Genomic DNA, 25,632 nt, shown 5'->3' with positions numbered 1-25,632 from the left:
GCCGCTGGTCCAGGGACCACTTTGAGTAACAAGATTTGTAAAGCACGGATTCCCAGGTGGCAGGAGACAGACTCAGATGACCAAAAGAGAAGGCGCAGAGCAGTCTGTAGGGAACAGCTTTTACCACCTTCTCTGGCTTTGTCCCCTGACACTGTCTTGCATCGTACATTCCAGCAACATGCAGCTAACATGACTGCTGTGGTTTCCCTACGTCCATCATTCCCTTTCTCATCTCTGCCCGGAAGGTTCTCTCCCCTCCGTTTCACCCGGCTGAGACTCCTCCTAGAAAACCTTTTCTGCACTCCCCATAGTTCGGGCCCCTCCTCTAGGTTAGGAGCCCCTCTTCTGCGCTCCCAGGAAATCCTGTGCGTACTCTCTGCCGTGTGTGTCTATGACTGTTGATGTATCCTCACCCCCAGGACACCCTGAGCTCCTTCCTTGGCCCCAGCCCCTAGTCAGGCAGACTCAAGTGGCCCTTAATCAGCTTCCTCAAAGAAGAGGGTCCCTCAGCAGGCACAAAGTCGGTGACCAGTTAGGTGGGGAAGGGTTCTGCTCATGGTGCCACTGGATAAGGAGTAGAAGCAGGCAAAGCCGGCGGAGAGAGAGGGGTGATGGCACAATTTTGTTGCCTTGAGCTCAGCTGTTTCTCTGGTGTCCTTTTGTGCTCATGGCTTGCCTTTCAAACTAGACTAGAAGCAACTTAAGGACAGGGACTTTGTCTGAAGTACATTTATAGCAGAGCGCCTTGCACAGAGTGGGAGCTCAAGAAGTATTTACCACCTGATTAATTGGAGGGAAGTGATGAAAAGGAAAGCTAGACAACTGATTTAGAAATTGTGTGGATCTCCTGGGAAGAAGGCGTCCATTGAAGAAATAACACCACTACAGTAACAGGCGGAAAAGAAGCATCTTTCATCAGCAGCGTTTCGGACTAGAGAAGAGAATGACTGTAGCAAAGAGAAGCCGATGCCCAGGGCCTCCACTGGATGCAAAGGAAAAATAAAATATTTGAGACAGTGTTATGAAGGCAGAAGCAATATAATCTTTCTTTCTGGTAATACGGGGAAAAGGAGGGAGTGAAAGAGGGAGGGAGGACCCCTACGAGTCTGTGCCTCTTGTGCGACCAAAATAGAGGCATGAGGAAGCGCAGGGCAGGAAGGGGGAGAGGGAGGTGGCTCAGGAATTTGCTTGTCATCTTGGCTGGAGTGAGCCTGAATGAGAGAGAGAGAGACTGAGAATAATGGGAATTGGTAGATCAATCAATCAGCAAATATTTATTGAGCAGCTACCCTGGCTGGCAGCTGGAGAGAGCTCAGCTGGAGGGAGGCACATTAGAAAATTGTCTATAAAAAGGTGGTTGTGGGGGAGAGGGAGGGATGTGTTCTTTTGGAACAGGATGGAAGGAGAAGCAGGCTGCTTTGCTGTACGACTCCCGGAGGTGTCATTCACGCGGTAGCCTTTGTGCAAAGCCCCTCTGGAGGTGTGCCGTGCACAGCCTGCAAGGCCACCGGAACAGGCCTGGGGAGAAGAATGAGACCCCCTGGAAGAGCTATGGCCCTGCAGGGGGCAGGGGGGTTTCTGGGGAAAGACTGGGATGAGCCGAGAGGGGCCTGCTCACCCGCCTCCTTCCCTCTTCCTCAGGGCTCCGGACGCTACTCTATCTACATTGCCAATTACGCCTACGGCAACGTGGGCCCCGATGCGCTCATCGAAATGGACCCCGAGGCCAGTGACCTGTCCCAGGGCATCCTGGCACTCAGAGATGTGGCTGCTGAGGCCGGGGTCAGCAAATACACAGGTATGCAGGGCCACCTGGCAGCTTGTGCAGCGGGGGGATGGGGCCTGGGGCTGGAGTCCAGCACCCGGCAAGGCTGAGTCTAATTCAGCAGCGACTACAAAGAGAGGGTGTGCTTATGTCCCTGTGGAGGGGGATAAAGGCTCTATTCCATCCCACCACCCACAGAAGGCTCCCCCACTGCTGCCTGCCTGTCCAAGGGTTGTGGAGACATCTGGCAGGTGGGAGTTTCGGGGTGCCCAATGGGAGACATCAGGCATAGTGGCTTGCAGGAAAGTGGGGTGTGAGAACACACAACAGCAACCTCTCCTTGGAACCCCTGCCCCGTTCCCGGCTGTAACCCCAATGATGGGTGAGCAGGTTCTATAGGAGAAAACTGACAAATCACAAAAGCCGAGATTTAAAGCATTATTTATTGCCAAATAGCAGATGAAATTATTTACTTACACATATGCAGCCAGGAATTGAGTGCTAAATCCCTAAGCTTCAGTTGGGTCCCGTCTCAGATAACTGAGCTCAAAGAATTGTGTTCTTGTTCCAAAACCTCTCCAGCACTTTTTTTTGAAGGCACGCTCCTCCCTCATCTTTCTGGATGGAGGACCTATTGTCAGAGTCTCTGACAGGGAGATCTTTCTAGGGAAGGCTGTTTTTCTAATTCCAGCACGGCTGCTGACTAAACTCTGATAATCTGCCAATAGACTGCTGATGGCAGAGCAATCCAGTTCCTCTTTTGGGTGCCAAAAATCAGGAAGCCAGAGCTGTGCACAACAACTTCTCATGCGAACCTCAGCCCCACTCACGCGCGACCTGCGCTTCGGACGTAGAGATTGTCTTGTGCTTACAGAGACTTCCAAAGTGGCAGCCAGCCTGAGTCCAAATGCTGGGGCCGAAAGCATCCTTGAGAGATCGAGTGGGAAATCCCGTCGCCTCCAGACACCTGGCTGGTGGCATAATCTCAAAGTCCTGCCCAGAAAGGATTGTCACTGCCTCCCCTGAGTTTATGGTGCCTTCCTCTCAGCAACTTTCCACCCCAGAGAAAGGGGGAGATGAATGCTGACCTGTCTGGCAAAGTCTGTGGAAACAAATGACTAGACAATAAGCTAGTTTGCACAGCTCAAGCCCCCTCAAAGTGCCCGAGAGCTCTGTGCGTGAACGTGCCACAGAAAGGCCGTCTCAGTAATAAACCACGTTTCCCTGGGAAAGGGAACAAACATGCAGGCGCTTCAGCCTGGATTTGTTCAGTCGATTTTTCTGAATAGTTCCCAGTTCTGTGCACTGGGTTAGCGTGGCAATTAAGTGGCTTGATCTTGCAGGGGAAGGCGGGTGGGCTGGGGCGGGGAATGAAGCCCTTGAAAATGATGAGATAGAAGGGAGGCTCCAACTGGGAGAGCGGCTGAGACACGAAATAAAAGAACTCAGAGGTGGCGGCTGGGTGAGCATGAAGGGGGCATTGTTCACGCTGGCTGGGCTGGCATGGAACCGAGCAGGGGGATGGAGGGGACCCAGAGGAGGCAGCTGAGGAGCACGGCGGGGATGGGAGCCCCAGCCAACTGTGCCGGCTGGGCTGGAAGGATGGGCAGCTCAAGGAGGCGACAGCAGAGGCATGGAGGGAGGCTGGGCAGCTGGCGTGCCCAGAGGACACGTTAGAGCAGCTCCGCAGACTTCCAAGAGCCATTTGGCTGACAAGAACCCATTTGGCCCACCATGTTACTATTCTGTCTGCCTGCCTTCCCCAGCCCACCCTTTCCCTGCCCGCCAAGCCCCCCAACACTACCCTGCAGCTCCCCTTGTCATGCGGCTAACAACACATGGACAACCGGCTGCAAAACTAGCCCAGAGTGCCCCCCTGAGCCCGAGGGATGGACCCCAACCATAGAGGCCACCGTGCTGAGCCCCGCCTGATGGCTGAGGCCCTGGGCACGTGGCCAGTGCTCAGCGCAGGCCAGTGCCAGGGCCCTGAGCAGGCAGGCGGGAAGCAGGCCACCGCCGGGTGTGCAGCCAGGGAGCTGAAGGTCCCTGGAGCCAAGCCTCACAGCACCCACCCGCTGGACAGCTGTGTGACCTGGGAGAACCTCCCGTCTTGCTGAAGAACTGAGGTCTGGCGGACCCTCCAAGGTCACACAGGAGTTTGTAGGGAACCCGCGCTTAGAGCCCCATCTCCTGATGCCTAAGCTGCCACAGCCAGCTGGCCTTTCTGCTGAGCTTCGGCTGGAGAATCCTGCTCCAGCCTGCAGGACAGGAGGGGCTGGGGAAGGCGAAGCCCGGCACCCTTGGGAAGCAGCCCCAGGTTGGAACTCAGGCCTTGAACTGCAGCCCCAGGTTGTCGTGGTGGAAGCAGCTGCCCGGCTGGGGTGCTCAGGGCAGCAGGGTGAGGCCCGGGCACCCCGGGGCAGGCCGGGCAAGGGCGCTGCTGGTGCACCGGCTGTCGGGCTCTGCGGGAGGGGGAGGAGAGGCCTCCTCTCCAGACACTATCGATTCCGGCGGCCACCTCCGCTCTGCTGGGTCACAGTGCCATCTAGCGGCCACCATGCCTGCTCTCGGGGGACTTGAGGGCCCTTGAGGGTGGCGGAGCGAGAGACAGAGAGATTGGGGCAGTAGGACCACCACTTCCCCACCCCCGGTTCCCTGAAAATCCCAAGCCCCCACTTCCAAGAGGCTGCCCGAGGACAGTGCGGGCAGCTGCCCTGCCTGGGAATCCTAGGAACTGGGTTCTGGCCACGGCAGAGCCTGGCACGGAACCAGTGCAGGGTAGGTGGAAGCCGAGAGTCCTGCCCTGCCCTGCCTGTGTGGCCCTGAGCCCTGTGACCCTGGGCACCCTGAGCTTGCAGTCTAGGAGTGGCTGAGGGCACAGGGTCTGGAACCAGGCCACAGGTGCACATCCTGCTCCGATTCAGGCAGCAATGGCAAACTATTAGCCTCTCCCGGCCCCGGTTTTCTCACCTTCAAAATGGGAGCATTGTGAGGAAGAAAGGAGGCACACACGGAACATGCCTGGCACATGGGCAGTGCCCGTGGAGCGTAGCAAATACCAACACCCTCCTGCTCTGAGGCGCTGCCAGAGCGACACCAGGGCCCTCTGGCGGGGCATCCCCTGGGTGCAGGGAGTGCTGTGCTAGGCACAGGGGGACGTACACAAGGAGGGGCCCCTGCCCTGCAGGCATTCTCTGCGTGTCCCCAGGCTGACCTCCAGCCCCCGACACGGGCAGGGGCATCTTTCTCCCCTCCCCATTGGCCCCATCTCTCTTCCCTGCTTCCCGCCCGACCCTGCCACCCCCAGGCCTCCACCCCTCCCAGGAACTCTGCATTTTGGCCTCACCCTTTGAGGGAGCATCTGTCCAGGCTGCAAGGTGGTGATTAAAGAAGCCTTAAAAGAAATTTGGAAAGAAAGTGAAGGTGGATTTATGATGTCGGGCGGGGAGCTTTGCTGTTGGCTGGGAGCAGTGTGGAACAAAGCAGAGGGCAGATCTGATTTATAGGAAGTCATTATTGGAGGAGACAGAGATGCCTAAAGCCCAGCTGAGGCCTTCTGGCAGATACCCACTAGCGGGCTTGACCAGGGGCCGCAGAGTGGGGAGCCTCCCAGGTACCCAGGCAGGCGCTGGCCTTTTGTCAGGAGCAAAGCCAGATCTGAGAGCCAGGGACCAGGCAGAGCTGCAGTGACAGGCTCCTCAGCCAGGGCTCAGGACCCCCAGGAAGTGCAGCGTGGGCCTGCCAGGGGTACCCGAAGCCCAGGATACACAGGGACCATGTTCCTGGGGTAGACGCATTCAATCAGGGTTGGGGGTAACATCATTTTTCTTTTAAAACAGACATAGATATGCTATAGAATGGAAATGTAATTTTTGTATGCATTTTTCTCAGCTAACACAAGAGATTTTACAGAAATGTCAAGCCTGTGGCTGGCCACTCCAGGCTACACCCCCAGGCTTGCCAGTACACACCCCTCCTCTGTTGCCAGGGAACAAATGATGGGGCCTGTCCTTCTCCCCCCTCCCTCCCCTTAACTCTCAGTGGAGACAGGGCAGGAACGAGAGGGCAACAGCTGTCTTTGTCTAACGCCCTCCCCTCCACACAGCCGGACCCCTGCCCGGCATCTGGAAGCCTCCAGAGGGCTTGGCAGTGGCAACGCCAGCACCCACACAGTGTTACTCTGTTTTAGCATTTTTCAAGAAATTTAGGATGGGAGCCCCTGTTACCACCCTGCCCTTCACACACATGCACACGCATGCATGCATGCACACACGCACGCAGGCATGCACACACCGCCCATTCCTCCATCCCACGTTCTCCAGCATCTTTGCCCTGCTCTTTTACATCACGGATGTTCTTGGCAGCCTACAGACCTTGGCGTCTACCAGAATCCTGCTTCTGTCAAAGCCCCAGCAGATTAAACCCCCCCTCCCCCCGGCCTGGCAGGCCTCACTTCAGAGTCTTCACAGGTGCTGGGTCTAGACGGGAGCTGGAACGGCTCCCAACACACTTATCCTGTGGCCCACTCTGGAGGATGCATTCATTGAGAAGTACAGCAGGAAGGAACCTTGGAGATCTTCTCATTCTCCCACCCACTTTACAGGGATGGAGACTGAGGCTTGGGCAGCACATGTCCCAAGATCCTGCAGGTGCAGAGGGCAGAGGCCAAGCAAGAGCTCGAGGCCTTTCCTTAGCACCATGAACCCCGTGTTGCCTCGTCCCTGGGCCCCGGGCCCTCAGTGGGAAGTAGCTCAGCAGCATGCTCACCCCATCCCCGAGGGCTGGCCCAGGCGCTATGTGAGAGCTGGGTCACCTGCACCTGAGTTATTATACTTGAGTCTATATCACCAATGTGCTAGGGTTCAGAGGTATAGGGGTGCAGTTTTTTTTTTAAGAAACAAGGTCTCACTCTATCATCCAGGCTGGAGTGCAGTGGTGTGATCAAAGTTCACAGCAACCTCAAACTCCTGGGCTCAAGCGATCCTTCTGCCTCAGTCTCCCCAGTAGCTGGGGCCACAGGCATGCGCCACCATGCCCGGCTAATTTTTTTATTTTTTGCAGAGATTGGGTCTGGCTGTGTTGCTCAGGCCGGTTTCGAACTGGCCTCAAGTGATCCTCCTGCCTCAGCTTCCCAAAGTGCTAGGATTACAGGCATGAGCCACCTCACCCAGCCAAAGGAGTGCTGTTCTTGAGGACAACCAAAGCTGCCCTATGGGGCTTGGGCTCAATGAGCGGAGCATCAGAGAGAATGCTGGAACGTGGCCAGAGGAAATGGGGGCCACGGAAGGGCATTTGCCCCTCTAACCCCACCCTTTCTGCCCAGCCAGGTGGGCAGAGTGAGAAGCCTTCAGGGAGGGATGAGCAGGGAGGAGCATTCACACCCCAACAGCAGAACTAGGAGGCCTTTGAAGCTTGAAAGTGCAGAGAAAAATAAAGGGATATTATTCACCCAGCAGGTGGTAAATTGTCCCAGCTAATGACTATGTGGCACCTGACATTTTCCAAGGCACCTTCCAAAAACCAGCTCACTTAATATTTATGACAGCCCTGAAAAGGAGCCATTATTATATGATCAGTCTTATGTTGTAGCTGAGGAAACAGAAGCCCAGAAAGGTTCAGTGATGTGCCCAAGGTCACACAGCTCAAACCTGGACTTTCTGATCCCCAGTCCTGTGGTTTCCCACCACCAGTGCTGCCTTTCCAGCCTCACCTGGGGAACTGTTTGTCCCCAAGAGAATGTGTTGGCCTCAGATGTAAAAGAATTAATTGATATAAAGTGGAGTTTACATCATTCTCCAAGTCTAAATAAAGATGTTCCTACCTGCCCCCTGGGAAACCCATATGCTGTGTGCTAAGCCTCAGGAGGTGGGGGAGAAGGTGGGCAAGAGAAAGAAGAGGAGGGGGAGGGTCCTAGTGGAAGATACCTGCTGAATGAGGGGTCTTTGTCAGTGTCCTGGCGGGGCATAGAAGGGGCAGCCTACATTTATAAGGCGTGGATTTTATTGGCTTGAACAGGACTTGCATGTTGACCTGGGAGTAGAGTTTCCCCCGTGGCATCAGCAAGGAATGCAGACACCTGGCCACCGCTGCCTCAAACCCCCCTTCAGCCGCCCAGGGTAAGGGGCTGGGGCTGGTGCCCAGGAGGCCAGCTCCCTGACTGCCGACTCACCTGCTCCCCAACTGTGCAGCCAACTTGCCAAGGAGTTGTGGGTAACATCTCTGTTATGGTCCGGTTGCCATGGCAATAAATTGTGGCTAATTAGTAGTGTGGTTACCATGGCAATTTTCTAGTAATTACAGGTTACAAATGGTACAAGGCTTCAACCCAACCCAATTAGTTAATTAGAAAGATTTAGAAATTTGTCCAAAAAGGAAATAACCTGCTTTGTAGAAAATGAAGGGAATGTGTCACAGCTTGGGAGCCAGAGGCAGAGAGGAAATTGGAGGATGCGGAAGCAGGGGAAGAAGGATGGAGCTGCATGGCGGCCAGCCCCTGGGTCCCACCTGGAATTTCCAGGGGCCTAGGCAAGGCGGAGGGTTTCTCACGGAAGCTGTTCCGCGGCTGGCGTCTGGCAGGACCAGGACGGGGACAGCTGCCAGCAGCCACTTAACGGCTCCTCTTTCCATGGGCAGAGGCAGGGCCCAGGTTGTAACCCAGCACCTTTTCCTGCTGGCTTTAGGAAAGGCCTCTGAAAGCCACCCCACTGTACCCCACGGCTCTCATGAAAAGCAGATGCCATGTCTTGGAGGATGCTCCACGGGAATGATGTGAAGTTAGTGGCTCCATTTTCATGAGGCTTGAGCTCCCTTTGAGAGTTAATCAGATTATCTGGGAGGAAGCAGGAGGCATAGGGCCCAGAGTGTGTTAACAAGAAGTCCAACCATGACAGCAAAAAGAGTGACAGTGCCACCTCCCTCCCACCCCCATCTCCCTGGCCCCAGAGGCCAGCTCTGGTGGGCAGGTGAGAAAGGCCCCATGATTTCCTCTGGGGGCATCTCTCGGGGTGGGGGGGGGGAGGAGCCCAGAGACCAAAAGAACCCTTGTCTCTAATTAGCACAGTCACTTCGGGGAAACCTCTGCCCCAGAGACCTGCGGGTGGCGGGGGTGGGGGTGGGAGGCTGGCCCATCATGACACAGGTCTGCCTGAGCTCTCATTTATATATAAAAAAAAAAAAATTGAGTTCTTCTGGAGTGCTCTGATAACTCTTATTACACTGAACAGCCCTTTAGGGCTGTACTTCTCAAACTGTATAGTGCACACACACCACCCAGGGGTCTGGTTAGAACGCAGGGTCTGGTTCAGTAGGGGACCAAGATCCGGCATTTCTAGCAAACTCCGAGGTGCCACTCCTGCAGCTGCCCACAGGTCTGACTCTGAGCAGCAAGGCTGGAGGGTCCCCAAAGCCCTTTCATGTGGAGCTCACCTTATTTTTTTAATTGAAAAAATGTATATATTTATGGTGTATCACACTATATTTTTAATAAATTTGCGGTGTCCAACATGATATTTTGGAATAAGTATGCATTGTGGAATGGCTAACTCAAGCCAATTAACACATGCATTACCTCTCCTACTTACCATTTTTTTGTAGTGAGAATGTTTAAAATCTATTCTCTCAGCAAGTTCAAGTATACAGTGCACTATTCTTAACTACAGTCACCATGCTGTACAATAATCTCTTATTCTTCCTGTTAAACTGATACTTTGTATACTTTGACCAACACCTCCCTAACTCCCACCCGTCCCCCAGCCCCTGGTAACCTCCATTCTAGTCTCTGTTTCTGTGAGTTCAACTTTTGTAGATTCCACATATGAGTGAGATCACGCAGTATCTGTCTCTCTGTGCCTGGCTTATTTCACTGACCATAGTGTCTTCCAGGTTCACCCATGTTGTTGAAACGACAGGATTTCCTTCTTTCTTAAGGCTGAATAACACTCCATCATGTATATATGTTCATTTTCTTCATCCATCCATTGATGGAAGCCCAGGTTTACCTGGTATCTTGGGTGCTGTGAGTGGCGCTGCAGTGAACGGGGAGCACGGATACGTCTCAGGCACGCTGATTTCATTTCTGTTGGATGTACACCCAGCAGTGGGATCGCTGGATCATTTGGTCGTTCTATTTTTAACTTTTTTCGGAACCTCCATACTGTTTTCCATAATGGCTTTACTAATGTACGTTCCCACCTGCCGTGTGCATTTGCTCCCTTTTCTCTGCAGCCCCACCAACACCCGTAATCTTTTGTCTTTTTGATAATACCTGTTCTAAAGGGTGTATCTCACCTCATTGGGTCCTCTCAGAAACCCTGAAGTGGAAAAGGCAGGTCAGACTATCCTCCTTTTACAGATGAGGAAACTGAGGCTCGAAGGGTAAGGCAAACTGCCCGAGTGCACACAGTTTGCAAGAAGCCAAGCTGGGACTAGAATCCATGTCCTGGCCCTAGTGGGGCTGCTTCCTGCCTGGTATTTCTGACTCTTGGGGTGTGGCCTTTCCCACTTTTCTTCAAACGGAAGAAGCTTGCACAAACATGTATACTCAGAAATATCATGTATTTTCCTATGCTTTTTAAAATAAAAGTAAGATCACATGATACCGTTACTTGATGAATTGCTTATTTTTCAACACTGTATCATGGGCAGTCCTCCAAGTCAATACCTGTGGATCTACACAGTCTTTTGAGTAGCTACAGAATGGCCCGTCATATGGATGCACCGTAATCCATTCAGCCCTTCACTATCGATGTGTAATTGTTTCCTACGTCAAACAAAGCCAAGTGAGCATCCTTGTGCCTATGGCTGGAACCTCTTCCTATAGGTTCTTAAAAGAAGAGCATACCCAGTGGCCTTGACCAGCACATCTGTGACTCAGAGAGGGAGTGGGGGAGGCTGTCGGGAGGTCTGTGACTTCACCAAAGTGGCGTGGCAGAGCCGGGTTTAGGACTATCGTAATTCAGCCACCCCTCTCGGAAGGGCAGGGCAGGGCGTTGGCATCTGGGGCCTGTGCCGTCTGTGCTCCTTAGCGCATGGAATCGCCCTTTGCCACAGAGTGATTGGGTCTAGCTCCTCCCTGGCCGCTCCCTCAGTGCTGTCTCCCTGCACACAGGTTCATGGGGACGGTGAGCCCAGGCTCAGGGACGCATCCAGAAGGTCAGAATTCCTCCCAGGGCCTGGGGCTTTGCTTCCGCCACTCACTGTGGGCCGCTGTCCTCTCCTAGGAGGCCGGGGCGTCAGCGTGGGCCCCATCCTCAGCAGTAGCGCCTCAGATATCTTCTGCGACAACGAGAACGGGCCCAACTTCCTCTTCCACAACCGCGGCGACGGCACCTTCGTGGATGCTGCGGCCAGTGTTGGTGAGTGGGTGCAGCCGCCGCGCTGCGCACCCTGAGCCCCCTGAGCCCCCAGACCCGCGGGGAACACCGGGCCGCCCTGCCCCTCCAGCCTCGGGGAGGGTGAGACAAGTCGTCTTCAGCACCACACAGAGAACAGTGCTTGTCACTCCAATTCCTCATCCCCCATGTGGCTCAGGCCACAGGGCATGTTTGCTGCTGGAGAGAGGGAGTCTGGAACTCCGGACCAGTGTCACTTTCCGACAGCAGAAGTGGCCCACAGTCCTCTGAGTCCTGCTGTGTCCTCAGCGTTAATTTCCCCTCTGAGCTGCCTCTCCCGCCGTGGCCCCCTCCCACATTTATCCTAAACATTCAGTTCAGTCCAGCAACCATTCACGGAGCCCCTGCGCAGTGCCAGGCTGGTGCTAGCAGCTGGGGATGCTGCCATGAATAAAGCTAAGACCACCCCACACACAGAACGGCACTGACATTCTAGAAACAGCTGTAGACACAAACAGCTAGAATGAGCAGCGGGACAAAATCCACACGAGACAGTGCCCAGGCTCCCAGCTTTGTGCTCATTCCTCATCAACCTCAGAGCCTTTGCACCTGCCCTTCCCTCTGCCTGGACTGCCCCTACCCCAACCTGCAGAACCTCCATTTGCCCTTCCCCACCCTGCTCAAATGCCTCCCCTGCAAAGCCCTTCCTGCCACCCTCTGCGCCGCCCGGCGGAGACTGGCCCTTCCCTCTCCACGTTCCCACCGCCCCTCGCACCTCTCACGCAGGCTCCTATGTGGCCATCGTGGTTTGTCTAGGAGCTCTGCACGGACCGGGGCACTGATCTATCCATTCTTGACACAATGCTTGCCACCCGGTGGCCACCCTGTAAATTCTGCCGAGTGACAGAGCGAGCACTTCAGAAAAGTCCACAGATGTGGGATCACATCCCACGTCTGCCCTTCAGCTACTGCCCCTTGGCCATCCCGCCGCCCCTGCCTTGCCGGAGAATGGAAGATTTGATTTCACCTTCTTCCTGGAGACATGGGGAGGAGCTCTGGCCCTAAAAGAAGAGGTGACTGGGATCTAGACACATAGATCAAAGGTCCCGCAAGCTCTGGCTGTTGTCAACAGCCAGCATCAAACCCCTGGGCATGTGCCAGTCCACTCTCTGAATTAAGAGTACCGGCTTTCGGCCTGGGAGGCTCCATTTTGGGGGACTCCTGGCCCACAACACCCACCCGGCCCCAGCTGTCGCCCGTCAGCCCTCATCCTTGCCTCACCGCTTGTCCGTCCCTGGCAAAGCCGAAATGGGGGCAGCTCCCCTGGCCTGTCCTCCCACCAGCTCACCCCTCGCAGTGCTGTACTCTGGCAGCAAATTTTCTCATTGCTGAGAAATCATAAAGCGAAGGGAGAAAACCTAGAGGATTTGATAAGGTGTTAAAGAGATGGAAGCAGAGGTGAGCGAACAAGTTGGAGTGGGAGAAGGTATCAGGCGGGAGGAGAGAGGCAAGGTGCTAGGCCCGTAATTGAAAGTCAGAGTGATTGCAGGGGTTTAACAAGACATGTCAAGAGGGCATTCATCACCCAAACAGATGCTGCTGTGAAATGCAGCCTGGCACCGATTATTCCCGTGAAAGGGAACCAGCTCCTTGTCAAGGTGCCTCATAGATAGGAGAGAAATGGGCCGACGCAGAAGGCCACCGACACTCGGGCCAGGAGTTTTGCAGAGAATTAATGGGGTATTAATCCTAGGGATTGGAGGCTGCCCCCAGTCCTTTGCAAACCCTCTTCCTCCAGCCTGGGTCTCACTGCCTCTTCTCCTCCCACTTCCTCTCTCTCCTTGTGTCCTCTTCTCCCAAGAGGAGAAGGTTAGCTTCTGAGGTTTTCAGGGGCCCACCCTGCCCTCTCCTGGCTCCCACCCTCAGATCTCTGTGCTTGCAGCTGGCAAGAGCTCTGTGTGTGCCCCGGGGTCTCTGATCCCCACCGCCCATCATATTGTCCTGTTGCCTGACATCCCAGAGGGCCTGATGACTGACAGCTGTTTGTCCTCGGCAAGGGTCAGTGTGGGTGGACGCCTAGAGTCGCTGTCTCTCAGCTCTGCACTGGCCTGGGGCAGCCAGTCAGGCCGTCACCTGGGCAACGCCGCCCTCCATCCTCCCCCGGGCCCGATCAGGGGGTGGTGTGGGGGATGGGCACTGTGCACAGAGGCTTCCCTTCCCAGATCGCACCAGGCACGCTGCCCGCGGCGTTTCCTCCGCTGTCACCTATGTTTGCTTTCTGTCACGTTATTTATATCTCTCCATTCATTCAGCAAGTATTTACTGGCAACTGCTAGGCCACCGCAGGCCCTGAGATAGACACTGCGTGTGCAAACCCAGAGGAACCAAAAAGACAGTCCTAACCTCACAGAGTGTCAGAGCTAGTGGGAAAACCAGACCCTGAGCAAGGAAACCGCACGGGAACATGACCACACAGGGTGATCAGAAGGATGGAGGCTGTCGGGGACATGACAGGGTGGGCGGAGTGGCTGTCTCAGATGCATGGTCAGGGCAGGCTTCCCTGAGGAGGTGACGTGGCTGAGAGCAGGAAAACCAGGAGCCAGGTACCCTAGAGCATGGGAGAGCGGGCCAGGTGGGGAGACCAGCTTGAGCAAAGGCTCAGAAGCTGGAAAAAGCCTGGGTCATCTGAGGAGCAAAAGGACCAGAGCTCAGCAAATAGCGGGAAGAGTGGTAGCAGATCCAGACCAGATAAGGTGGGCAGGGCCACGGCCAGGCAGGGCCTCATGTTCCCCAGGCAGGAGTTTGAACTTGACCCACGAGTACTGGGAAGTCACTGAGAGATTTAAGTAAAGGAGTGGCGTGACCAGCCTGCTGTCGCCGGTGGCAGTGTTGGGGCTGGTGGGCGGGGTCTGGTCCTCCAGGGTCCTCCAGGGTCCCCAGTCTCCCTCCTCCCACCCTTGCTGCCCCCAGACTGAGCAGAAATACTGTACCTGCCGGGCAGACGTGGCTTGAGGACAAGTCTCTGGTCCCGTTTGCAACCGGGTGGCCCTCCCACCTCCTGCCCCTGTGAAAACTTCTGAGACCGCAGCCGTATCTCCCCATCCACTCCCGGGAGGGCAGGAACAATTCTAGGGCCACCATGCTTTGTTCCTTGTCACAGAGCTCGAGCACGGTGAGTACGTGTGGGGTGTGGGGTCGCCACACTGAGGGTCTCTGCCGCTGCCCCCAGGTGTGGACGACCCCCACCAGCACGGGCGAGGTGTCGCCCTGGCCGACTTCAACGGTGACGGCAAAGTGGACATCGTCTATGGCAACTGGAACGGCCCGCACCGCCTCTATCTGCAGATGAGCGCCCACGGGAAGGTCCGCTTTCGGGTAAGAAGGGGCCTCTCCCTCCCCCACCTCACCCCCGCCCCCCTGCACTGCAGTGGCCCCGGCAGGTCACAGGAGCTGCCGCCCTGGCCTGTGCCTCCCACCAGGCTGAGAAGGGGCTTGGAGGGGGTGGGGTCACAGTGAAGGTAACAGCTGGGGAACGATGGGCTCCAGCCCAGGCTCGGTGAAGACACCAGTGCCCAAGAAGGAGCCAGGTCGGCAGGGGAGGAAGCGCAGCCTCTCAAGGTGGGCTGGGGCCCCTGTGAGGTGGGCTTCGTTCTCTGGATCGAGGCCACTTTTCCTGGTGGCTCCTGGAAAACCTGATCTGCGGCCAGCCTGAGCTTTTCAAATTGAGCTTCAGACCAAGGGCAAAATGGTGGGAGAGAACGGAAGGTTGAGGCCACAGAATTCTCAACAGCCACCTGTAGGGACAAACAGCGAATGGTGGACAAGGTGGCCTCAGACCCTCTCTGTGCCTCCTCCCTGAACTGTCAATAGACTGAGGCCGAGAATTCGAGAGAACTGTTGGTGACAGTCATGGAGGGGCCACCAGCATGATGGGCTTGGGCTTGGGGCTTCCTCGGGGAGGGCGGCAGAAGGCATGGGATCGCTGAAGCTGATTTCAGGGATCGTTCTGGAGGTGCCTAGGTCTTGCAAAAAAACCGAGTGAGTGAGAACGTTCCTGGAGACGTCCCTGGGACCATGAAACCTCAGGGTTTGCCTTATGTGTGTGTGACAATGGAGAAGCCACCTCGCAAGGCCCCCCCATCATAGGCCGCCACCCTGGGGTGCTGGGCCCAGTGCTCCCTCCCGGCTGAGGCCTGAGCCCCGGCTCTCGGGGGTTGGGAGGGCACGTCCTGAGCTCAGCACAGTTGATCCTTCTGGGACCTTGGTGAAGACCAAGGTGGGTGATTTCCATCCTCACTCAGCTTCCGTTCTCAACAGGAACAGTTTTGCTGCCCTGACCCAGGATATTTGACAATGTCTGGGGACCTTTGGGGTTGTCACAACTAGGGAAGGGGGTGCTGCTGAACATCCTACGGTGCACAGGACAGCCCCCCATGACAGAGAATTACCCACCCCAATGTGGACGGGCCGAGGGTGAAGACCAGGTTGACCATTCTGTTGGCTCCTCCCAGCTCACGGGAGCAATGGCAATGATGACAGCAAACGCCCCGTTTGTCAAGTGCCTTCCGTGTGCCAGGAACTGTGCTGGAGCCAAAGCACGTTATCTTGGAAGCCCAGGCTTCGGAGGGGGCGACCCAAGGGGGCTGTGGAGGCTTCCATTTTTACAGGATCACTAGAATAATGACATCTGAGAGAGCCTGAGGTCTCTTTGTTCCCTGGCTCTTAAGGCCCTGCTCGGCCCACCCCAACCAGCTGGCCAGGTTCTTAATCAACCTCGTTACCGCGCTGATGGGGACCACCTCCTTCCTGGCCTCCCCAGAACCGGCAGCTCACCGGCTGACCCAGCCGGCTCATTCTGCAGCCACCAGAGAGGGCCTGCAGCAGGAGGGGGCACCAGTGTGCCCTTCCCAGCCCTCTCCACACGGACCCTGGGGCTTGGACAGGCTCCTCGGTCTTTAAGGGATAAACCCACCTATAATGGGGATATTCTGCTCAGAAATAAAACGTCGCCCTGCACAGCTCTGCTTTTATTTCAAAGGCAGGCCCACACCTAGGGCCCTTTGCCAGGGCCACCTGGGGCCCTCCCAGCACTTTGGAGTCCCAGCTGGACTTACCCTGGGTCTGGGGTCTCCCCATGAGTCCTGGACAGGTGTAGCTGATACTGCAGCCTCCTCAAAGCAAATGTCACCAAAAAAAAAAAAAAAAAAAATCAAAAGCCTCCCGAGAAACATTAAGTAGTAGAGACAGCAAAAAGCAGAGCCACGGGCAGCCACATCCACCCTCCGTGAGGCTGAGGGCAGGACAAGGCAGGACAGGTTGCCGGAGATCTGTCTCTTGCCGGCTCTGTGCCAAGCATTTTACATGCACTCCTCACAACCCGGGCAAGTTACTGATGAGGATACTGTGATCCAGGGGGTTAGTAACTTGCCTGGATCACACGGCCGCTCAGTGCCGGAGCCCGGATTCAAGTGCACAGACTTCAGCGCCCACCCAGCTTCCGACGGTGGGAGGGACGCGTAGCAGAAAGCGCACAGCATCTGGAATCGGAAGCCCTGGCTTCGGCCCCACTCATTAGCTGTGACTTGGGTGACTCACCTTCCTCTCCAGGACTCAGTTACCTGCCCTGAAAATGGGCCTGCTAATGTCTGCGCTGCCGCGAGGGCCTGCTGAGAGGGCTTGGTGTGGTCCTGACTGGGGAACAGCTCAGCGCCTCGCTGGCGCCTACGGTGGCTGTTGTTCTCCCCTCCTTGTTCTCCTACAAGCAGCTTGGGGTTCTTGTGGTCCTAAGGCAGCCACCGCACGTCCCTTACGGGGAGGCGAGGGTCGGGCTGCCTCTTGACTTTGATGGCCCCACGCACAGCAGAGTCGGCCCCTTGCTCGTGCCCACTGTCCCATCCGCTGACCGCAGGCCTCTCTCCTGCAGGACATCGCCTCGCCCAAGTTCTCCATGCCCTCCCCTGTCCGCACAGTCATCGCCGCCGACTTCGACAATGACCAGGAGCTGGAGATCTTCTTCAACAACATCGCCTACCGCAGCTCCTCGGCCAACCGCCTCTTCCGGTAGATGCTCCAGCCTGGCTCATGGTCTTTCACCCTTAAGGGCTGGTGGGGAGGAGGGGTCGGGGAGGAGGGCTTAGGAATCAGGAGGGGAGGGTTTCAAGGGCCAGGGAGTCGGTGCTGAGGATGGAGAGACAGACAGGACAGGGGCTGAGCAAGAGGCTGCGGGAACAGAAGGAGAGTACTAGGCCACCGTGTTCCCAGTGTTGCAGGGACATGGCAGAGGGACAGGGCCCTAGTGTGCCCAGAGCCCATAAATGCACACCACCACAAAAGGGGGTTACAGGGCCAAATCTGTTTGGGTAAACCCAGGGTACGCCAAGACAAACAGGTTTATTTACTGCAGGACTTCTCAGAGCCTTTAACATAATTATGAATATTTCAACTTCCCAAACGATGCATGGAGTATTCCAAATAGATTTGACCATGGGACAATTCCTTCAGAGATTTTTCTCTTGGGACTGGTGGTCTGTAAACCATCCTTTGGGAAATGCCAGGTGACAAGTATCCCTGGTAGACGAGGAAAAGGAAGTCTCAGAAATGGAAGGAATCTGCAGGCATCTGAGCAGCGTGTCTAGGGAGGAATTTTCTGAAGCAACATTTGTCTAAGGGCGTCCAGAGACCCTTGACATCAGAATTTCCTAGAGTGCTTAAGCACAGAATCCCAGAGCCCATGCCAGGCCTCGGGATTAGAATCTCAGGGGGTGAGGCCCAGGAAGCCCGTGGGCAGTAGGCGCCAGGCGATTCTTATCACTCTCAAGTTTTGCGAACCACTGTTGAGGAACAAACCTCAGAACGCGTGTGGCCTGAGATGTCCCTGTTCCTGGCCTAAAGCGTTCTAACGGGGCTCAGGACCAGGAGGGGAGAGGAGGGTGGGCCAGATCACCTGCTCAGCCCCGAAAGGCTCCTGCCCTGTCTCTCAGGAGGGCCCAGCTATTAATAAAAGGCATGACCTGTGACTAAGCGTGCTTTAAAATGTAATTATTAACAAAGCATCAATCCTGGTTGGAGGTAATCACCCCCCGAAGGCACCAGATTTACTAATTAGGTGCCTTGCAGAAAGCTTATTCACAACTTCCAGATTAATTGCAGAAGATCAATTGCTAGTTAACAGAGACACTGCTTTCCTTCCCTGCCTAATAAAGTGTCACTTGCCAGAGCCCCTGAGCACTGAGGACTCTAGTGCTTCTGTCTCTGTGGCCCGAGAACCCAGGCATCTCCCCTGTCTGCCTGCCTGTCCAGCCTACCTCAGACCCCCAGCCTCCCCTCCAGCCTCCCAGGGTGGGCTAGGAGGGAAGACAGGGTGGGCTGGCCTGAGTGGACAGAGTGAGTCACCACGTGGCCGCCCAGTGGGTGGGTGTGTTTGCCTCCGTGCAGCAGCAGTGGAAGCCACTGCCCAGGTGCGTGGCTGTGCCTCAAGTCCCCGTGGCAGATGGCTGGGTCCTGAGCACACAGCAGAGCTTGTGAGGGGCTACAGCTGGGACTGCCACTCAGCTGGAAGCTCTGGAAGTTTAACCCCTGCCTGTCCCATACTGCATGGGTTTTTCACCTGTCGCTGAATGGAACATTGTGGGCTCCTTGGCCCTGGTGCTCTCCTGGGGCATGTCAGGCGCTAGGGACCCAAAGCTTCGGGGTGCTTGAGTCTGCGAGTCCTTTAATGATACGTAGTAGGACAACCGGGGAATTCACCCAGACGGTGAATGAGAGTGAAAGGGAGCCATCTTAATAATCACCACGGGACTCTCCTAGGCCAACTGGGGTGTGGCTGGTCACCCCACTGACACGTCTAGACACACCTCGGATCTGTCCTCCACCCAGCATCCTCGGGATTCCTGCGCCCCTCCAGCTGGTCTCCTTGTCCCTGGTCCTGCAGAGTGAGCTGTTGCAAACGCACGTCTGGCCACACCCCTCTTCCACTGAACACCCTCTAGAGGCTCCGCATTGCCCTGGGATCCCTCCACGTCCCTGTTTACGTCTAAGTCCCAGACACAGTGAGCTTTCAGTTCTGGGCTGTGCCAGGCCCGGCCCCTCTTCATCGGAGTGACACAAGACCACTCACCGTCCTGGTCTTGGCTTAGCTGGCCCTTCCTCCGGAAGCCCTCCCTGATTGCCCAGCCCTGCACTCACTGCCCACATCCCCGCCCTCCCTGGGCCTCCAGCACCCTGCAGGGGGATTCCTGTGCACGTGGACTCTGAGCTCCGTCCTTCCTGGTGCCCCCAGCCTCCCGGCCCCCCACACTGGGCCTGGCACACAATAGCTGCTGCCTAAGAACGTGTTCAGTGAACACAGGAATGCAGGGAATTGCTGGATGTTGTCCTTAAGACTCTCTAACTGCTTTGTCGCCTGAACCAAGAGGTGTCTCTGCCCAGCTGTGGCAGAGTCTGCAGCACACAAATGGTCGAAGGGACTGTGGCTGTCAGCAGGCTGAGGCATCACACCCACGCACGCCTGCCCTCAAGTCCACCTCACAGGGCTTCTGTGCGTTCTGCCAACTCTCTCCGCCATCCAGCCGCCGAAGGCTCCAGCTCAGGGGACGCCGACCCCCTCCCGAAAGCACTGGCCACATCACAGCCTGGGTGTTTCTCTGTGATCTGGGCAGACAGCAGCAACGTGCAACCTGCAACGCGGTAGGGAGGGTGATGCCAGTCCCTCCCCGCCTCCCGCCTCCCCTCCTTGCCCCACACATCCAGAGCACCCCGGGCTGTGAGAACATAACGAGTGAGGAAAACCGGAGCCGAAAGCCCACCACCGTCACCAGGGTTAAGCTTGGCGTGGAAAAGGAGCGGGACTTGTATAGCAGCCTTTCTGAAGCAGACATTCTCAAGATCCAGAGTTCAAAATAGACAGAACCCCTGTGACCCAGGGGACCTCTTGCCTCTGCTGTGCCCCTGGAATTCAGCCACCTGTCCCACAGACACATGCCTGGAGCTTTCTGAGAGCCGGATGCTGTGTTGGATGCTGTGAGCGACGCAGAGATGACGGAGGCTGGGGCCCAGCCTGCACAGAGCGCCCTCTGACCAGGGGGATGAGACACATTCTTACAGAGCTTTTAAGCAGGGCAGCAAGTGACAAAGGACAACCAGGGAGGGTGTGGAGGTGTGGAGGAGCAGCATGTGGGTGGGGTTTGAGTCCTGGGCGGCATCCAGAACTGGGAAGCCCAGGGGCCACGTGAGGGAAAGCAAAGGTCGGTTGAAGGTAGTCGTGTCCCTGCCCCTTCTCCATCCATCAGCTGCCCTCCCCGGGCTGTCTATAATTCATCCATCAGAGAAAGGAAAATCAATATTTACCAACGTAAATTAAAACCCGAACAGCCAGGGTGCAGGCAGGGCCTGTGAGCAGAGAGTGGCTCCGTGGGCATCCAGGTGGCAGCCCATGCACACGGGGACCTGGGGACACTCGGGGAACGGAATGGAGCAAGTGGGCCTTCAGGCCCAGGGGGCCAGCTGGGACCCACCAGAACCGTCCTGTCTGCTCTCCTGCAGCGTCGTCCGTAGGGAGCACGGAGACCCCCTCATCGAGGAGCTCAATCCTGGTGACGCCTTGGAGCCTGAGGGCCGGGGCACAGGTGAGGGGTACCTGGGGCTCCAGCCCACACTCCCCCCCCCACTCAGTGCCGCCCATACCCTGGGGTGAGGGCGGGAGGAATGGGGGTGGGGGTCGGGGCAGCCAATCCCTGAGGGCTGAGCTTCAAGGGCAGGGGTGAGAGTGGAGGTCGGGGAGCCCCAGGGACTGCAGGCAGGGAGCAGAGGAGGGGACGGTCCATTGCCCCAACCCCAGGCTGATGGGGTGGGGGCGGGGCCATGGGAATCTGGGGGTCTGTGGGCAGGAGCTTTCTCTGGCCAAGCCTTGCTGGTGGGGATGAAGAGGAGAGGAGTGAGCCCCCCTGCTCTCAGGCAGGGGACCCCGCCATCTGAGCCCTCCCCTTGGCACTCATCGTGGTGTCAGACAGAGAGCACTGGGCCAGTAGTCCCAAGAGCTGGCTGTGCCGTTGCCCTGCTCTGCCATCTTGGAAAAGCTCCTTTATCTGCTGGGTCTTGTTCTGCACATACATAAAATGGGGGAAATTATACCTGCCGTCCTCACCTCTCTGGTCATAATGAGGACCAAAAGGGGAACATGTATAGGCAAACATTAGATAAATTCACAAAAAGCTGTGCAAAAATAACAGGGATGCATTATTCAAACCATAATAGACCAGAAAGAAGTCTGTAAGGCCCGAGTAATTTATACCCACCCTCTCCATGGCGGGTCTGGGGGAAGGAAGGGAATTTGTGTTCGTGAGTCCCTATCTCGAGCCAGCCCTTGGGCAGGAGAGGAGAGAGGCTGGAAGCCCCGGTCCCCCTGCCCCAGCGCTGTGCTGTTCTCTGCCTCCCACGCCCGCCTGCGGACACTGGCCTGGTTGGGAGCCCCTCTCCCCTGGGGTCTCCTGACCAATGGCCAGAAGGGAATCTGCATTGCCTGTAGGGGGCGTGGTGACCGACTTCGATGGAGACGGCATGCTAGACCTCATCGTGTCCCACGGAGAGTCCATGGCTCAGCCACTGTCCGTCTTCCGCGGCAATCAGGTGTGCAGGGACCTCTGGACCCACAACCCCCAGCCCGGGTGCTATCCTGGGGGCGAGGGCAAGGTGCCGGGTGCTGGCTTGGCCTGCGTGGCGGGATACATAATCCCTAGGCCGGAAGGAAGCGTATGAATTCCTGGCAGGGCAGTAAACCTCAAGAAGGGCCACCTCCCGGGACAAGCACTCAGCCCCTTGGCCATCTGCTGTCACTTCCCTGCCAAAAACTCGCTTCCCTGGTCTCTTGGCTTTCCCTCCCGTTTTCCCAGGGCCTCTCCTTCCTTCAGCCAATCTGTCTTCCCCCTTTCACCTTCCTAGCCCTCTTCCTCTTCCTCTTTCTCCTCCGTCCTCCTGCCCGCCTGTCCTCCCGTCCTCCCTGCTCTTCCCCCGCCACGCTGATGCCCCCGCGCCTCCTGTCTCCCTCCCTGCAGGGCTTCAGCAACAACTGGCTGCGAGTGGTGCCTCGGACCCGGTTTGGGGCCTTCGCCAGAGGGGCCAAGGTCGTGCTCTACACCAGGAAGAGCGGGGCCCACCTGAGGATCATCGACGGGGGCTCGGGCTACCTGTGCGAGATGGAGCCTGTGGCGCACTTTGGCCTGGGTGAGTTGGGTCCCAAAACGAGAAACAGCTTGGATGTCCTTCAGTAGGTTAATGGTTCAGCAAACGGGTACATGTGGACCCTGGAATATTACTCAGCAGTGATAGGAATAAACTACTGATACTCGCAACATCATAGGTCTCCAGGGCTCATCTCCAAAGGTCACAGGTTGCATGATTCTGTTTACAAAACATTCTTGAAGTGACAAAATCGTAGAGGTGGAAAACAGATTGCTGGTTGCCAGGGGTTAGAGAGGATGGGAAGGAGAGGGACGGTTGCGACTTTAAAGGGACAGCCGGAGGGGATCTTTGTGGTGATGGAACAGTTCTGTGTCTTGCTGTGGTGGTTACACGAACCTACACATGTGATGTGGCACTCTACACACAGTGACACACAGGGTCAGATCCCTGGTTTTGATGTCAGACCGTAGTTATGTGAGCTGTGGCCATTGGGGGGAACCAGGTGAAAGGTACACATCTTTACAACGTCCTGTGATTATGTAATTATTCCAAAATAAAATATTTTTAAAGAAATGCATGGTAGAGGATGGGATTAGGGAAAAACGTCTGAAAAGTCTTCTGGCAGGAGGGGGGATTATAATAATGGATAAAACATGGAGAAACACCAGAGGCGCCAGGAGGGTCTTTACTAAAATGCAGTGATTAAGAAGGCATTTGAGTCAAATATTGCTGGGTTCAAAGTCAGACAACTTCTCCGTGTGTTAGCATTGCAAGAGGTGCTATAATTTTACTATAAAAAGAGAAGGCAATATGGTCTCAAATTAATAAATAGATACGTTAATATTATATACACATCGCATGTGCAGAAAAAACTGAAAAAGCAATGCAAAAAGTGAGAACAACCATTCTATCTGAGTGTCTGGACTAATATAGCAGCTCTCGCTCTTCCAGACACAGTGACACAGTGCCACGCGCCTTGCTCTTAGTACTTCATTTAATCCTCATGACTAACTTGTGAGATGGACACTATTATCCTCGTCTTATAAACTGGAAAACCGAGGGTCAGAACTATTAAGAAACCTGCTGCCCAAAGTCACTTAAATGACAGAGCTGGGATTCAAACCCAGGCCTCCTAGAGTATGTGATTTTTTATTTTCTTCCACGTGTTTTGGTGTGCGTGTGTGTGCTCCAGTTTTTACAGGGAACACATAATATTTATGTGTAGTCTGAAAAAGAAGCAATAAATATTTAGAGGACCCAGGGCCTGGTTATATGATTGTGTTCTCGGGCTATTTCACCCTGATGGGTCAGCCTGGGGTTGGAGCATCTATCACTCCCAAGTCAGCTGTTGGCTCTGCTGGCTTTAAAGGCACAAGATGACTTTTAAATACATAGTCCTCGCCTGCAGAGTGGCAGTGGCCGGCATTCCTCAAGTTGTGGCTTATGCAGAGCACTGAGCCCAGTGCCTGGCACACACTGCCCACATGATGGATCATGACCGCATCCAGAAAACTCAGGCTGAGGTCAAGTAACTTGCCCCAGATCACTCCAGAAAACAGGCAGAGCTGGATTGGGACCCCACCTCCTTGGACACCGTGGCCTGAGTTGTGACCACTGCCATCACCACGTACTGTCGCTGCTGTGTGCAGCCAGGCAGGGCCCTTCGAGATGCTTCTTTCTTACTGGACGTCCACATCCCCTCAGTTGCCAGGTGACCCCAGTGATGCCATCCAAGCACCAAGGTGATGGCGCAGTAGCATGGGTGGAACGTCTATGCAGGTGTCTGGCTGGCCATCCACCCCACCCCATTGAACAGAAAAGGAAGTTGAGGTGCACGTAGCAAACCCATGGTGAGGCCAGGACTGGGGCTGAGGTTCTCCTTCCCCACGTCCCATCGACAGCCTCTGCTGTTTTAAGATGTGTTTTGTGGGCCTCACTGGGTCCCTTCTCTGGCCAGAGTCTGCCCCTGCAGAGGACAGACCTGCTTCCTCAATTGGGCGGCATTGGCTGGGCCGTCGGTGGGATCAAGGGTGGGACGACCCCTTCTGGGCTGTCTGCCCCCCACTCTCAGGGCTACAGGCACTGCCCCTGGTCGGGAGCCCTCCCGAGTGCCAGTCTGGCTACCTTGCCAGGCCACGGGATTTGTTCTTGGTCTGAACTCTGGCTCTCCCTGCAGGCCCCACGCACCCACCTCCACTTCCTCGCCGGCAGCAGGCAGAGGCGTCTCACTAGCAAACCAGACCACAGAAACACCCCCAATCCGCTTGCCTCCCCAGCCCACTAGGGATCACGGCTCAGGCAGCTGGGCACAGACATGGCCGCCCCCAGCCCCACCCCCACAGCCACCTTCCTCTCAGCTAATTGTTTGCAAGTGACTCAGAGCTGCTTCCCACCGGCTGGTGCTCATTTCAGGAAGGAAAATTCAGTGGCCCACATAAAAATTGCTTTATTAAAGTGCAAAAATATTCTACCAACTGTATTCCCACCATCTGTTTTGCTTGTAATTCTTCTGAAAAGCGCAATTCTCTGTGCCTGTTTGGCCTTTGTCCTTCAAAGGCTGCCAGAGGTGACTCGCCGCAGCTCCTGACCTCACGTCTCTGCTGGTTCATGGGGTGTCCCCTGTGCCCCTGCCCCGCGGCCCGGCTGGGAGGCTGCTGCTGCGCGGTGTCTGGGAGCCGGGCCCCTCGGTCGGTCCTGCGGCCTCGTGAAGACTTAAGATGTCTCACAGGCAGCCTGGGGCAGAGGGGTCAGCTGAGGACAGGAGACTGGGTTCCAGTCCTAGCCCAGACACCTGCAAGTCACTCCACGTTGTCCAGCCTCAATGTCCCCATCTGGAGAATGGGGATAAAACATTCGCCTGGTAGGTTTGGAGCACAGGCTCCAAAGTCCCTCCCCAGTCTCGTCTCCCACCCACCCCACCTAACACACATTCTCACACTCCGCTTCCCCCACTTTGAACTTCTCCCTGACCTTCCAGCACACCACGCCCGTTCACACCTCTGTACCTTTGCCCATGCTGTGTCTTCTGGCTGGAGTACTCCTTCCTTCCTTCCCTTCTCTGCCTCACAGACTCCTATTTGTCCTGCAGTACCCAAATGAAATGACCCGCCTCTCTCACCGACCGAGTGGTACCAGTGCTGCTGCTGCCCTTTCCCAGGCACTTGTGTTCTTTGCTCCCACGGGGATCAGCGCCTCCAGAATGGGGCCTGGGCCTGTCCCATTCACTACGGAATCCCACATCCCTGCGCAGTGCTTGGCACCAGGGGTGGGGGTGGGGTGGGCTCTGGGATCAGGCAGAACTTAGCTGGGTAACTTCGGGAAATTCACTTCACCGCTCCAAGTCTCAGCTGTCTCATCGCCAAC

General features: G+C 56.0%; 1 protein-coding gene across 2 annotated transcripts in view; it reads left to right on the top strand.

Moving 5' to 3' along the window:
* Positions 1-25,632, top strand: part of CRTAC1 (cartilage acidic protein 1) — a 145,774-nt gene that overhangs the window by 99,422 nt on the left and 20,720 nt on the right. For both annotated transcript variants that reach the window (XM_069460248.1, XM_069460249.1), the window contains exons 5-11: positions 1,642-1,798; positions 10,984-11,118; positions 14,324-14,469; positions 17,018-17,154; positions 20,635-20,717; positions 21,617-21,717; positions 22,143-22,311. In XM_069460248.1, the coding sequence (XP_069316349.1) occupies positions 1,642-1,798; positions 10,984-11,118; positions 14,324-14,469; positions 17,018-17,154; positions 20,635-20,717; positions 21,617-21,717; positions 22,143-22,311 (928 nt within the window). The remainder of the gene's footprint in view (positions 1-1,641; positions 1,799-10,983; positions 11,119-14,323; positions 14,470-17,017; positions 17,155-20,634; positions 20,718-21,616; positions 21,718-22,142; positions 22,312-25,632) is intronic.

The sequence above is a fragment of the Eulemur rufifrons genome, chromosome 28 (genome assembly GCF_041146395.1).
Source record: "Eulemur rufifrons isolate Redbay chromosome 28, OSU_ERuf_1, whole genome shotgun sequence".
Classification (NCBI taxonomy): domain Eukaryota; kingdom Metazoa; phylum Chordata; class Mammalia; order Primates; family Lemuridae; genus Eulemur; species Eulemur rufifrons.
This window is presented reverse-complemented; position numbering and strand designations above follow the sequence as displayed.